Genomic DNA, 16,748 nt, shown 5'->3' on the forward strand with positions numbered 1-16,748 from the left:
GTCGGCCTCCTTGGTTTTGGCGCCAATAATTAAATGGCATGTATTTTGTATAGCGTGGCAATGTGAGTGAGAAAGGGTCACGTTACCCTAGGATAGGACCCGGTCCTAAAGGGGGGGTTCAGATGTTGCCTTAAGGAAATCCGAACCCATATAAGCCTAGTTACAATCAACACTCCCTCTTAACTAGGGAGGAGGAGAATATATAATCTGAACCTTTAAGTTCCATCTAGCACACAAGCATAGAATGGATCTAGCACACAAGCATAGAATTACATCTTCCACCTAGCACACAAGCATAGAATTACATCTTCCACCTAGCACACAAGCATAGGATGGTTCTAGCACACAAGCATAGAAAGTGTAATACACCAGTGGGTCTTTACATTATTACAATTATCCATCTAGCACACAAGCATAGATTGGATGTAGTTCATTCTTGCACACAAGCAAAGAATGATTCAAAGTGCTACCAAAAGTCACTGAGATTGAAGCTCCCTCTCAATCAGGGTTCCGTTTTCCATGACACCAAGTCTATCTCTGAAGTACTCGAACTTCACTCTGGATAAAGGTTTGGTGAGGATGTCAGCAATCTATTCATCTGTGCTAATGTACTTTAGATGAATGGCGCCTCTCTGCACCATATCCCGAATGTAATGATAGTGAGTTTCCACATGTTTGGACCGATCATGAAATACAGGATTTACTGACATCTTTATACAGCTTTGATTATCACAATGAATGGTGGTAGGATCATTGACTTGACCAAATAATCCAACAAGGAGCTTACGAAGCCACACTGCTTCTCTGGATGCAACAGATGCGGCAATGTACTCGGCTTCTGCAGTGCTTAATGCTACCGAAGATTGCTTTCTACATGCCCAAGAGATCACTGCTGAGCCCAAGTTGAAGCAAATGCCTAAAGTGCTTTGCCTGTCCTTGACACTTCCTGCCCAATTTGAATCTGAGTAGCCTTTCAGGAGGATTGGGGTATTAAGTGAATACTTCAGCCCATAACCAATCGTGCCACGTAGGTATCTTAGAATGTGTTTGGCAGCAACCAGGTGAACATGTTTAGGTGAGCTCATGAACTGACTGAGAGCATTCACAACATAACAGATATCTGGCCTAGTATTGACTAGGTACATCAGGGAGCCAATCAACTGCCTGTACTCAGAAGGATCTGCAAAATCTGAGTTAGTTGCAAAAACACTTAACTTCTTTAAGTTAGATTCCATAGGAGTACGCATAGGTTTATAGTCTATCATTCTAAATCTTTTCAAAATATCAATAGTGTATTTTCCTTGACTTCATTAGTTCTTTGCCATACCTCTAGCCCTAGGAAGTAGTGCATTAGACCTAAATCCTTCATTTCAAATTTTGAGGCTAATTCCTTTTTACATCTTATGATTAATTTATTTTCACCCGTGAGAAATAAATCATCTACATACAAAACTAAAATAAGCATCTCATCATTATAAATTTTCAAGGAAATGTTAGCATCAACATCATTCTTGGAAAACCCTAAACTTAGTAAGTACTTATCAATTCTTTCATACCAAGCGCGAGGAGCCTGTTTGAGCCCATATAAAGCTTTCTTCATTCTACAAACATGAGAATATCTTTTATGGATGGCATAACCTTCTGGTTGCTCAATATAGACTTCTTCTTCAATGACACCATTAAGGAAGGCTGTCTTAACGTCCATTTGATGCAGCTCCCAACCTTTGGTTGCAGCAATAGCTATTATAGACCTAATAGAGGTATATCTAGCAACAGGGGCAAATGTTTCTTCATAATCTATTCCTTCTTTTTGAGAAAAACCACGAGCTACAAACCTAGCTTTATATTTTTCAATACTACCATCAGCATTATGTTTAATCTCAAACAACAATTTAGAGGAAACGATAGACTTACCTTTGGGTTTGGGTACAATGTCCCAGACATCATTCTTGATGATAGACCCATACTCTTCATCCATGGCTAATTTCCAAGCATGATGGGACATAGCTTCTCCGATATTGTGGGGTTCAGACTCAATTATATTGCACATCACAGAAATGTAGTTGGCGTGATTTTGGACACTCTTGCTATTTCTGAAAGTTCCTCTAGGAGCAGCAAACCCTTCAGCATCTTGAATTGTATTTCTGACCCAAAGTGGTCTCTTCTTGTAGACCACAATATCCTGAGGTATATCGATAGATTGCATGGGTTCTCATGAGTCATTATGAACTTCCTGATCTGGAAGATCAGTAGACTCCTCCTGTAACTCAGGGTTAGCATCAACAATTGAATCTTGATTTTCCATCACCATATCATCATTGTCGATTAATGAACCTTTAGATCTTTTGAAAGCAATATCTTCTTCAAAAGTTACATCTCTACTTACCTCAACATACCTTTGACCTGAAATGTAGATCCTGAAGGCTTTGGAAGATTCGTTGTATCCTACTAGGATGCCTTTCTTTCCAAATGGATCCAGCTTGGTTCGTTTTTCTTTAGGCACATGAACATACACAGGGCTTCCAAATATCCTTAGGTGACTGATGTCTGGTTTGATTCCTGAAAAGGCTTCTTCGGGTGTCACATCCTTTAGGACTCGATGAGGACATCTATTCTGAATATAAACTGCAATTTTGGATGCTTCTGCCCATAGAAAAGGTTGCAAGTCCTGATCATGTATCATGGCTCTTGCAGCTTCAACAATGGTCCTGTTCTTTCTTTCAGCAACTCCATTTTGCTGAGGGTTGTAGGGAACACAGAACTCCTTAATTCCTGCTTTAACACAAAAGTCATAGAAGCTACCTGAGGTGTATTCACCTCCATTGTCAGACCTCAAACATTTAATTCGATTTCCTGTAGTATTTTCAACTAAGGCTTTGAATTCTTTAAATCTGTTTAGGACTTCTTCAGACTCTTTAGTTTTAAGAAAATAGATCCATGTTTTCCTAGAGAAATCATCTATGAAGATAACATAGTATAAGAAACCGCTAGGAGATGCTACTGACATAGGACCACATAAATCTGAATGAATAAGCTCTAACCTTTCTTTAGCCCTACTATCACTTTTATGAAAGGGATTCTTTACATTCTTACCCATTGCACAACCTTTACAAGCATCATCATGAGATAAACTGAGATTAGGCATACCTTTGACCATTTTACTGAGAGTGGGAAGAGCTTGAAAGTGAAGATGACCCAATCTTTTATGCCATAGCTCGCATGATTCAGGGGTCTCATGAATGAGAGCTTGAATTGGATTAGCTGCAAGCTTATATAAACCATCACATCTATTTCCAATAATACGAGCAGATTTGAAGTTAGCTTTCTTAGACCAAGCGAGTACTTTCCCTTCAGAAAATGCTATTTGCAAACCCTTATCTTCTAAAGCCGAAATGGAAATAAGATTTCTTTTAATACCAGGTACAAATAGAATATCACAGAGTTGTAAGGAAATACCAGAGTCTAGTTTTAAAGAGGTAGAGCCAGAACCTTTTACGGAGTATCGAGCATCATCACTGATAACTACATGAAGATTGGTGTCTTTTTCAATCAGATCTGAGAGATGCTCACGAAATCCTGAGATGTGTCTGGAGGCACCACTGTCAAGTATCCACATATTGCAGTCTGTAGGAACATTGCTAGAAAGAGCAGAGATAAGAAGGTAGTCTTCACTTTGTTCAGCAACTTCATTTAAATTAGCTTCCCTTTCCTTTGGGTCATTCTGACAATCTCTGGCATAGTGACCATACTTATCACATCTGAAGCAACGAATGTGAGAGGAATCTCTTGACTTTTTCCTTGGATCATAGAAGGAGGATCTGAAATCTTTGCTTCTCTTTTCTTTCTTCTAATGACCACCTTTCCTAGATTTAGATAAGAGAACATGATTATCTTTGAGAGAGTTCTTGAGTTTTCCTCTTACCTCAATTCGAGATTCCTCTTCGATGCAATCAAATTGAAGACGCTCAAAGTTGGGACGATCGGCTCTTCCACCAATGCTGCGAATGAATGGTTCCCATTCATCTGGTAGACCATTTAATGCAATCATAACAAGGTCTTTATCTGAGATTTGGCAATCAAGAGTGCTTAGCTTGTCCTTTAGTTCATTGATCTTCATGAAGTAGGCAATGATTGAGTCTTCTTCTTTCATTTTTATGTGTAGAAGTTGCTGTCTTAGGGCAAGGGCCCTGCTAAGATTGTTGACTTCATAGATCCCTTCCAAGTGTTTGATCATTTCTCTGGCAGATGTAAACTTTGATATGATAGTGACAAGATGATTCTTGACGGACTCAATTATAATCCTTCTAGCCTTGAGGGAATCTTTCTTGAATAGTTTCAGCTCTTCAGCATCTTCTGGAGGAGACAGCCTTTCTTCTTCTACAAAATTCAGAGGTCATTTTCTTCAAGGATCAACAGAATACGAACTTTCCAAGCAGCAAAGTCAATGGCTCCCTCAAGCCTATCTTCAGCCTTCAAACCTGACATCTTTAATCTGAACACAAACAACAGCTATATGCAACAATCGATCTACTAAAATCAGAAGTTAATGACACCTATAGCTCTGATACCATGTAATTTTAAACCCTAGGTATATTAATCAGACTTATATAATTGATTGTGCCCTAGGTTGTAATCAGATTTGCAGTATTTTAGTAAATCAACTTAGATTAATTATGCCCTAGATTGTAATCAGATTTGCAGCATTTAATAAGCCAACATAAATCAGAAATAAAACAGTAGACAAACAAGCATACCCTGGGAAAACCTCCAAGGAGGAAAAACCCAGCATGAAAGACCCACAGGTCAGATTATATATTCTCCTCTAAATATAAGTACAATACTTAGCTTGAATCTGATCTTCACATATCAGATCTGTCCCTTGAATGCTTCAAAGCCTTGCATGAAAAATCACTATGTCCTCTTGGACAATTTCGCACCAATCTGAAATAGTTCGCACTCTTCCTTGAATTCGCACAGCAGAGCTAAATCGCCTTTGTGTGTTAACTTGATGATTCATTATGACTTACAATTTGTCATTTATTTATATGTATCTTTTGCACTTTGAAATGCAAGTCAGCCTCCTTGGTTTTGGCGCCAATAATTAAATGGCATGTATTTTGTATAGCATGGCAATGTGAGTGAGAAAGGGTCACGTTACCCTAGGATAGGACCCGGTCCTAAAGGGGGGGTTCGGATGTTGCCTTAAGGCAATCCGAACCCCTATAAGCCTAGTTACAATCAACAGCAAGGTGATGGAGGAATTTGAGGTTGGGAGGAAATTCCTCCTTTATGTAATTTTAGCACTCTACCAACTAGTTTGGGTGCACTTTGGTGAGGATGGAGAAATTTCCTCCCTCCTTGACTTGATTTTAGCACCTATCATCGTCTTGGAGCGCCATTTTGGGTTTGAAGAAGATTTTAAAGTGAAGGAAGAATCCTTCCATGCCTTAAATAGATTTCCATGCTTTTTGCCATTTCAGTAAGGATTCAAACTTAGCCAAATTTCTGATCAGCTACTTGCTTTTCTAACTTCCGGATTTAGAACTTGGATTTTTAGGAATGTTCTGTCATCAGTTTCCTACCAGCTACCAAAGATAGACTTGCCAAAAATAGACTTACTAAAAATACTAAGTTCTTCAAAACATCAAATTAGGGTAAACCGGGGCACAGGGACACTTACTAAAAATAGACATTGCTAAAAATAGTAAGTTTGATTAAATGTAAAATTAGGCCAATCCAAGACGCAGTGAAACTTAGTAAAAATAGTAACTGCTCGGGATTCGCTCAAATTTCACTGGTGGCTTCCATGAAGGGTTCTTACTTCATTGCTTCGTTTAGATTACTCAAAACCCTGAGCTACTAACCTTGAATCTAAGTCTTAAAGGTAAAACCCCTAAAATAGACAAAACAAGCTCCAAACTTAGCCAACTTTACTCAAAACACTTGCAGACTTGATCAAAATTCGCCAAAATAATTGGGGCCCTGAGGATATTGAAGAGACTGTCGCTAAACAACCCAAAAGACCACAACCAAAAGGCCAAGTGGACAAAAAATGTAGGAGGTCCCTATTTGGAATGGGGTGATGTGTGATTAGGTCACAACAAGACCCCCACTTTTTTGCTCGGTAGTGTAGTTGTCTTAGCTTAGTCGTCTAGCTTGGCAATAGTTCAAGTCTTTAACATCTTTCTTATGAGGAGATGCAATGCCTTTGTCGTCAGGATGTGATCAAGTCAAGCAATCTAGCAACAGTCGGGTCCCCCTCTAGACTAGTTTTGAGTCTTCTCAGCTCTAAGTGCTCAAGTGATAGGTGAGAGTCAAATGATAGGAAAGAAGTCAAGATGATCAAAGTGATGCTTCATAATGCAACCTCTAGATCAGATCAAGATGATTCTTCAGCATGATGAGCAGTCAAACAAGCAAGTAGATATCTTCAAGTTAGAACATAGAAACGAGAAACGATCAAAAAGAGATGATCAATCAACTAAGATGAAGTGCTTGATGAGGATCAACCAAGGCCGAAGTGATGATGAAAGAGAAAGAAAGCACGAAGTCAACCTTATGAGCAAGTCATTCTACACTTAGTGAAGGCAATGAAGTGATCAACTCAAAGTGGAAGTAGGGAATTTTTCCTTCACCTCCTCAAATCCACAGCCTTCCTTGCAGCTTTCCCTTGCTAGCCAAAATCCATGGCCAAGTTAGCATTTATTCCCTCACTTCCTCAAATCCCCTACCTAGGATGCATTTCTCCCTGACTTGCTAAGATCCATGCCTTGTGAAAGTCAAATGTTTGAAGAGCTTGAAAGCGATGATGCTATATCAATTCCTTGTTGAGTGATGATGAAAATGCCTTGATGAATGATGATAAAATGCTTTGAAGTAAATTAAGTGAGGAGATCTTGAAGTTGAAGGTGAATGGCAACAAAGAATACACAATTCCTTCACATCCTTCCTTGGCTAGCCAAAATCCACGGCCATCCTAAAGAACTTCCCTCACCCCCCAAAATCCACAGCGATCATCACAATATTTCCTTCACTACCTCAAATCCAACACAATCATCAAGATTATTCCTTCACTGCCTCAAATCCACGGCAATCTCCAACTTGTCCTTCACTTGCAAAGATCCACGACCAAGAGTAGATCAGGGTGAAATCAAATTGGCAAAACTAAGAAATCAAACCTCTAAAGGATGAAAATTAGACCAGAAATATCACCAATTCCAGACCTGAAACTTCAGTTTTTCAAGTGAAAAATGTCATTTCCAGGTTTTGAAGGGCTTCGTGAAGTGAATTTTGTGAGTATTTTGCATTTTTACTTACTTAGGATTTTGTTCACCATCATAATTCAGGGTTCTTTCCTTGTTTTCCCAGGTTCGATACAAGCAAGGGATAGAGCACGTGGAGCATGTAATGAAGAACTTTTCCACCACATGAAGAGGGCAAAACTTACAATATCTAGATTCATACTTCAACATGGCAAATCAAGGAACATCTCAACGTAGTAAGTGTGAGGATCAACATAAAGAAGGAATTTTACAACTATCTTGAATTTCCTCTGGAAATCCAAGAATTGTTGCCAGTACAACAAGAGAGTAGTCCAAGACGAAGGCTTCAAGTGAAGGAATTTAGGTCTAATGCAAGATTCAAGGTGAAACACACGAAGGCGAATTCCCAATTATAAGAAAGGACAAGTGAAAGTGATCAAGTCAGATAGAATGATGGGATTTGGGAATATCTCCCACCATCATCACCTCAAGCAATTGGAAATGTTGAGTATCAAGAGATATTGCCCAAATCACAAACTCTTCTTTCGATGATCTACAAGATGAGCAAGTTGAGGTGGCGACAACTCACCTTGATCAACCCAATCACATAATTCCAAATCAACATGTCCAAGTTCAATGAACTTGATTCATTCAAAGGTGGAGCAAGCGAGACATGGCAATGCTTCGAAGTTTGTTCCATGCACCTAACCTCATCATTCATTGGTCAACATTCAAAGGACATGTGACCTAAAAATGTAATTTTATTATTCGTCAAACATTAAATGTTGTGTAATGGGTGTAAAACACCCTAATTAAGGTTTCTATCTTTCAATCTTGACCATTGATGTGAATTTGATACAAGCCATTCATTTGTAATGAGCTCACCATAAAAGGCTTGATTTCCTCATTTGTAAGGTTAATAGTTGATCAATAGAGTTTAGATAGCAAGCAATTAGCAGTTAAAAGTAGAGTAGTAGGAGAAGGCAGAAATTGTTGCCAAGCTTGTAAACAAACAACCTTTTCATTGAATTCGTAGTGGACAGTGGTGTTTCTTCTACATATTGCATGGTTTCTTGTTATATCCTCATGTTAGATAAAGTTCATTGATTGTGATGGAATAATGTTTTGATTTTGATGATTCCTTGGTTCATACTATTTGTGGTTGGATGATTTTCAATTACAATGCATAGTTAGCCTGAACATCAAGATGTGCTAAGTTCAATTGTGGATATGTTTATTCAGGTTGCACCAGTGTTTTGGGTATTTGGATGAACGTTCATGATATGAAAACCTTTCATTTACCTTGGAAGATTGCATTGGTTTTGTCTAGTTGTTGGCAACATGGCGAAACAAAGCTCGATTTATGGAATATGTCCATCCAAGCATGATCCAGTGCTATCATTGATCTTAGGAATAGATTAGATTTCTCTAAACCCTCATCCTTTTTATCTTTTTTCAAGTCAATTAAATCTTAAGTTCCAGCCGCATTCAAGCAAGAGTTCAAGTATCAATGTAAGTTCCCCTTGTGATTCCAGCAATATCACATCCAACTATTGAGCTTATCCACATGTCAAGAACTGACATTTGGAACCTTGGAGTCACCTCAAGTGATCACTAAATTCAGCATTTGAGGAGATTTTGTTCAAAAGAGGATAAGATACCTTGGTATTTTATTCTGTGTATGAAGTGCATAAAAACACATCAACACATAGGATCTTGAATTTGCATTGAGAAGTTCTTCAAATTTTTAGGAGAACAAGGATGATGGACAAAAACCCCATCTGAAATTCATAGAGGTTTGGATGAAAATCCATTCCTTTCCTTGGTGACTCCATTCAGGGGTGGCAGGCAATACTAATTCACAATTGTGATATTTCAGGTCAAGGGTGCAAGGAGTTCATCAATTGAATGTCAGAAGCGAACCAAGTGCACAGGTCATCCTACAAGGCGACATCCAAATAAATCTGGTTTTCAACCAATAAAAATCTACCAAACTGAAGCACTGGCATGTGATCAGAATAGTTGTTAGTTCACCATATTCACCCTCATTCAGCACTGCAAATCGTCATCTATTTTCAATCCATAGCCATTGCTAAGGAGTAGTGCATTTTGAAGGATATTTGGCAACCAAGGTACCATTCTGCTGAGTTGACTTGTATAGGGAAATCAGGACTATGGTTACAACAGCAAATCCATAATCAGCAGCAGTTTCAGAGGTATAGTAATCAATATAGTCAACCAAATGTTCCCTCCTGCAGCGACCAAATAGTTGGGAAGTGCCACATAATTTATATGCATTAAATTATGTTTCATCCTGTGTAACAATCAAGGGTTTGCAAAAGTAAACAGCAGTTGGTTTAACATTATCTCATCTATACTGGGGAAGTCATAATGATCTATAATTCAAGTATTTGAAATGATTCTTATGCATAGTGCCTAAATCTATTTCAGTCTAGATCTGATTTCTGCATTCAACATTTAGGGTGTCATCGGTCCAGATCTGTGTGCTATCCTCAGTTAACAGGATAAGCGTCCATTCACAGGTGATATAATCCTGATTGTAACAACACTCAGGACCAGTGAAGTCTCAGAGTAGGATCTCAGGCCAGCATTAATTTATCTAATCACCCAGATCTTTAGGTAGAGTTTACCTATCACTGCTGAAAAAAGCTTTGTATTCCTTCCTTGAAACAACTCACACTGTCAGTCTAATCTACTTCATACCAGTAGTGTCTTTTTTTTAATTGGACCAATAATGATGCTGTTTGGGAATGGATTATGAACAATTCAGATTTGATGAGTTTAATTGTAGTTGTTCACTGTGATAATTGTTTGTATAAACCCTACTGTTGTCATACCTTAAGGGCGAATGTGTTGTTAGAAATTGAAGTCAATCTATAACCCATTAGGTTAAAGCCATGTCAGGGATAATTACAAAGAAGGTAAGCTATCTAGCTACCCCTATGGTTTCTGCTTTAATAAGACCACATTTATTACAGTCATTCCATTATTGTCATCATGGAAGACATTCTAACAAGGTGGAAAGAATGAAAGGCCTAACTCACCATGAAGAGCAGAAAGATCCTTCGGTTCAAATATGAAAAAAGCATGTATGCACAAGGATTTGGGACCCAAGTAAGATTTTGTTCAGAGAAAATGCAGAAATAGCAAAGTGTTTTCTTCAAGATTCATTATGTAGTATGGTATGGGATGCAGGTAGTATTTTGATGCAAGCCAAGATTCAAACTTTTAACAAGTTTAATTAATTGTTGCTGATATGTTGACCAACCTGTGCATCAAGAGGAAGGTCCAAATTGATTATAGATGAGCATAGAAACATTGTGAATGATGACAAAATTCAGTGATTGCAAGGAACAATGGGATTTCACCTCCTGCTTGACAATGGTAATGAAACAGCTCAACATTCAAGTAAGCAAATTCGTATCATTCTAGCTTGCTCTAGATCTGATACCCAAACTATGTCAAATGCATATTATATGATGGTTGGTGATAAGTTAACAAACAACTGCCATCTACACAAAGTCAATGGTATGCTAAATAGAACAAAAGCAGTTTTCTCTTATTACATTGATTTTGATTCATGTAATGTCCCCTATTTATAGGCTGTCAATTCCCAAAGGGCAACATACATTACTACCTCCCATATTACAGTAATTACAAATTAATGACTAGGCTTGCTCATAGTACAATTAGGCATTGTCCTTATTCAAACCTAATCTTAACCCCCTTCTAATTTCTAATCCTGGATGGGAGACTTGCTTTTATAGGGTGCGATGATACCATCTCCCTAATACAGCCCAGATTACCATAACCTCAGTTCATTCACCCCCATTCACCCTTAATTTCAGGATCATGAGTTCTTTCACCCTTGGGGCTCATCTATCATGAAATGGTTTTACTCCGCCTCTCCCTAAAAGCATCACACCACTCCTCAAGAACAAGGAACTAGAACTGGTTAAGCGCTTGGGACTATAAATATGTCAATATCTTGTTGTACTATGAATGTATATGAAATTAAGTATGACCGTCATACATATTGCAGTCTATATTAATATTACTATTAAATTCAGCATAAGAACATTATCAAGCTTCATATATTAAGCATATCCCCATGCATACCACCAAGAACAAGGATGTTACTGCCTCTAACTTAATAACAGTTCTGATCTGATCCGATCGATGTTGATGTCACTGGATGCTTTTGATTTCTTTTCTTTATATCTCTCAAAGTGAGGGAGAGGTCACACCTCTTCATCATGTATGATATTTGGCAAGAGACACACCCTTTCACCATTAGCACCCTTTGAAAGAGTGCAACTCTTCATTATTCCTGCTTTTTGAAAGGGACACAACCTTTCACGATCAGATCAACACTTCCAATTTAAATCAGATCTAAACTTCTGATTCCCAAATTATCTCCCCTCAAATGAGGTTCTCTTCTCCCTTTTATATCTCATGTTTGACAGTTTGAGGGAGTCGTGACTTTTCATTTCATGTCTTTTGACCATTCATTAACTTAATTAAATTTTAATTTTTAATATTTAAGTTTTATTATTATTATTTATTATTAAATTCTATTTCAAAATGGGGAAATTACAGCCGCCCCACCCAAGATTGCTTGTCCTCAAGAAATGTTCATGGAGTGTTCAAAATGACTTCCAATATGATATGACTTTGGAAACACACATGGAATAAACATGCTGGAAACATACCAGGCATGAACGAAACATGGAGCATACACATAAAAACATGGGGCATACAAAAATACATGTATTATTAGATCTTCTTATTGACTAGAATTATTCATTGATTCATGTTTACCATGAAAGATGGCAGGATCATTGATTCATGTTTACCATGCAGGATGGCAAGATCAAAGCTCTAATACCATTTGTAATGTCCCCTATTTATAGGCTATCAATTCCCAAAGGGAAACATACATTACTACCTACCATGTTACAGTAATTACAAATTAATTACTAGGGTTGCTCATAGTACAGTTAGGCATTGTCCTTATTCAAGAATAATCTTAATCCCCTTCTAATTTCTAATCCTGGATGGGAGACTTAAATGTCTAGGGCACGATGATACCATCTCCCTAATGCAGCCCAGATTACCGGAACCTCAGTCCATTCACCCTTGGAGCCTGCAGCCCAGATTTCAGGATCATGAGTTCTTTCACCCTTGGGGCTCATCTATCATGAGATGGTTTTACTCCACTTCCCCTAACAGCATCACACCACTCCTCAAGAAAAAGGAATTAGAACCAGTTAAGAGCTTGGGACTGTAAATATGTCAATATCTTGTAGTACTATGAATGAATATGAAAATTAAGCATCACTGTCATACATATTGCAGTCTATATTAATATTACTATTAAATTCAGCCTAAGAACATTATCAAGCTTCATATATTAAGCATACATATTAAACATATCCCCATGCATACCACCAAGAACAAGGATGTTACTGCCTGTAACTTAATAACAGTTCTGATCTGATCTGATCAATGGTGATTTCATTGGATGCTTTTGATTCCTTTCCTTTATATCTCTCAATGTGAGGGAGAGGTCACACCTCTTCATCGTGTATACCCTTTGGCAAGAGACACACCCTTTCAACATTAGCACCCTTCGAAAAAGTGCAACTCTTCATTATTTCGGCCTTTTGAAAGGGACACAACCTTTCACAATCAGATCTGCACTTTTTATTTAAATCAGATCTGCACTTGTGATTCCCAAATTGTCTCCCCTCAAATGAGGTTCTTTGCTCCCTTTTATATCTCATGTTTGAGGGAGTCCCAACTTTTCATTTCACATCTTTTGACCATTCATTAACTTAATTAAATTTTAATTATATTTTAATTTTAATTTTTAATATTTTAGTTTTATTATTATTATTTATTATTAAATTCTATTTCAAAGTGGGGACATTACAATTCAGTTGCTAGTATTGCTATTGTTGACATAATATCTTCCATATACAAAGGGTTGAATTTATGTGGAAATGACAAGATTAAGAAGGATAGGGGTAATGATAACTTGGTTTATTTGCATCTTCTCAATCTACCATGTGAGGCCAAAGGTCAAGGAGATAATCCATTAGATGCTTACTGGAATAATTCAAATGCTACACACAGCCATAAACATAAAATACTCAAATTCTTGTCATCATTGGAAAATAAATATAATCTCGAAGGAATATTAAATACATATTGTGAATACTAATGAGGTGATGGGCATTCAGCGTCTGCACTTCATGGAGCTACACTCTACAAAAAAGACAAAGTGCTTCTATTTGAAATAATCATGATTTAATGGGAATGAACGCAGTTACAGAAAGGCGTCATATGAAGTAGGTAGATGAGACAATTAGAAGCTTCATACTGGAGGGTGATCAATAAGGTAAACATCATTGCTATGTTCCCAATTTCTTGAATAATTGTAGTGTGATGTCTAGCCACTTGTTTCCAAGGTCACAGTTGGTAAAGGAGCTCAACAAGCCCTAAGTTTGGAATTAAGTTCCAAACATAACCATCAGCCCAAGGTGCAGAAGGAAGAAATGCCAGGAGAGGAAACACTACAAAAGAACCTTGTGACTCCTTTGGGTTGCAGAATTGGAAGTTAATCTTTGCAGCAATATGCACACTTGGGGGAAGATCAAATTTGCAAATTTGGACGCATACTAGACAAGGTTTGACAAAAGGTAATGCTTTTCATATCAAGTCAGTTCAAATCTTTGCAGTAGATCAAACCGATTTTGTTTCAAGTACATATCAGAGAATTGCAGAAGGAACCAATATTATTTAGCAAAATGAAGACCACATGACTTTGACACCTCTCAACTTGAATACACTGGATGCTCTGGATTTCTCATCAGTGATGGGGCCAGTAACAAGAGTGTTGATCTGATCGATCAGATTTGACAAAGGGTAATGGAAGAATACGTTACAAAGATTAAAATGGAGGTTAGTATCAGGACAATCCATAAGATTCAAGGAAAGAAAAGCACATCAGAGAAAAGATTCGAGCTCCAATTTGCAAAAGACGGGTTCCAAGAGGAAGTTTGCAGCCATGCCCAAGAAAAGGATGCTCTTACATTTGTCAACCAACAATGGCTACATCTCCACATTGTAAAATTATTAATAAGAGCAAAACCTAATATTATAATGGCCAGACTCATTAGTAAACAAATGATTGATGTACGGAGGAACAAAGGAGGTTATAGGAATTCTTTTGTCATTACTCATCAGAAAGTTTCACGTAAAACATTTTCACTCACAATGAAAACAGAGCGGTATGCAAATTTGCAGCTTATATTGAGTCATACATCAAGCATGATTATGGAAATGATTCATATAGAGCTGAAAGATGAATTAGAAATTATCTTCCTCGCTTCTCTTCATACAAAGCCACCACATGCAAGTGATGTTACGTCTTCGGAAAGAATGAATTCAACAAAAAATTCATGGTGGTAGAAGTTTCTTCAAGTGCAAAATTTTCAGCTTCTATTATATCAAAGAAGTGCAGAAAAGGCACGGTAGCAAAAAAATTCAGCACATAAAAGAAACCCAACGAAAGATTAAAAATTGCAAGGACAGAGGAAGCAACCAACTTGAGTATATCTACAAGATCCCTGAATATGACTATGGATCAGCCAAAGGGAATGCATCCCACAAAGAGATGAAAAAGGCTGCAAGGGAATCACATGAACTTACTTCCACAAGAGTTATCCAGCTAAACAAGGATATAAGAATATAAATTTGTACATTCTTGAGGATAAATAGGGCTCCAAAATTTGCTTTTCTTGAGGGCATGCGATTTTGGAAAGGGCGAACTTGTAATGCATCCAAAAAATACAGAGACTTTGCAACCATGGGATAACCTATCCTGTCGTACAGAATTGAAAGCGAAGCACATTAATCTCACGCTTCCATTGGGAAAGTGGGGGGAATTTTCTTTTTTTGGGAAATTCAATTTGTAATAGCGCAGCAAGATCAAATGAAGAGTTACTCTGCTCCGACATAAAACAGAATTTCCTTACCTAGATCTTCATCCTACTCTCATCACTAAAATTTTCACTTCAATTTCAAAGGTGCCACTGTAATAATCAAATGCAATAATCGATAGGCAGGCAAGCCGAAGGAGTAGTTAAAATCGTCTGGCAATAGCCATTTTAATTACAGAGAATCCACCTGATCAGTTGGTCTTTGTTTCTTAAAAGCATGCATAAAACCTGAACTCGGTGAATCAAGAAAAAAGGCTTCGAGGGAAAACAGTGCTGTTACCTCAAAAATTTCATGTAAGGTTTGCTGTGATTGTGGAAAGGTTGAAGAAGAGCATTGTTGGGAATCGTTGTAGTTGTTATCGTCGTCTTGGAGGGAGAGATCGGACAACAAATCTCCCACACACAGCAGAGGACCTCCCAATTGTCTCGCCATCGCTCCGCACACTATACAGCTTCAAAATATGAATTATATAAGTAAACTAGCATTTACTCCCCATACCATATAAGTTCGTGCAGTTGTAATGGTCAATTTTGATGAATAAGTGTATTATATACTATTTGCTTGAAAGTTTTATATTACTAGCATATTTGTATTTTTTTTAAAAGGCAAAAGTCGAATATCAAAGTTTATGCAATGCCATGTTTTGAAAAACATATTTAAAGAGAAGAGTCCATCAATCATAGTTATCAAGTTTACTTCAACCATTAGGAATGTTTTAGCCATCTAGAATTTCATCATTAGCTTGTTCATTAATTAAAGGTTGAGTATTATTTTTCATAAATAGTCAAAATAGCCAAAATAAAATGAGGAAACTTGTTATTTAGTTAATTAAGAGTACCTATATCGTAAGGCTAAGAAGAAATCAAGGGTTCACATGAATGTTGGGATCAACCATGAGCATTGTGGTTGTGGACTCTATAATGAGAAAGCTAAGAAGTGTGAGAATTATGCCTACAAGTATTATGACTACATCCGCATCGATTCTTTCAAAAAGGATAATGTCATGTAGCCTTTTCATAATTAAGTCCATTAGAAGGTGTTATAGTCTATTTCTTCATTATGACTAATGATAATATTTTAAGTTGGGCTTAATCACTTTTTTAAAAGGACAATTTGAAATTATTATTGTTTTATTTTTAAAAATATTTTTAAACTCTTTGAAAGGAAAAGGGAAATTCAATTGAGAGTTCAAAAAGAATACCTAAAAGGTGAATTGGTCAAATGGATCATCCTATTCTCATTGTTACCGATTCTATTTTCAAAGATTAACCAATTAAGAATGAAAATTCACTTATTCAAATTAAGTGATTCCATCTAAAAATCATATTTATGTTGATTATTGAAATTTACTCAAATTTAATTGTGGGGAATTGGATCAATTAAATATCTACAAGCAAATCAATTTGCTTATTTTTAGGATATGTAATATTATCAATTTTCAAGGATGTACATTTTCAT

The 16,748-nt window shown here is 37.1% G+C and overlaps 1 protein-coding gene across 1 annotated transcript in view; it reads right to left on the bottom strand.

Moving 5' to 3' along the window:
• The window catches only part of LOC131051698 (uncharacterized), a 29,973-nt gene extending 14,169 nt beyond the window's left edge, over nucleotides 1–15,804 (bottom strand). Inside the window, exon 1 of the mRNA XM_057986303.2 lies at nucleotides 15,570–15,804. Within this exon, the coding sequence (XP_057842286.1) occupies nucleotides 15,570–15,722 (153 nt within the window). The 5' untranslated portion in view covers nucleotides 15,723–15,804. The remainder of the gene's footprint in view (nucleotides 1–15,569) is intronic.
• Nucleotides 15,805–16,748: the final 944 nt, after the last annotated feature.

Source organism: Cryptomeria japonica, chromosome 11 (assembly GCF_030272615.1).
Source record: "Cryptomeria japonica chromosome 11, Sugi_1.0, whole genome shotgun sequence".
In the NCBI taxonomy this organism is placed as follows: domain Eukaryota; kingdom Viridiplantae; phylum Streptophyta; class Pinopsida; order Cupressales; family Cupressaceae; genus Cryptomeria; species Cryptomeria japonica.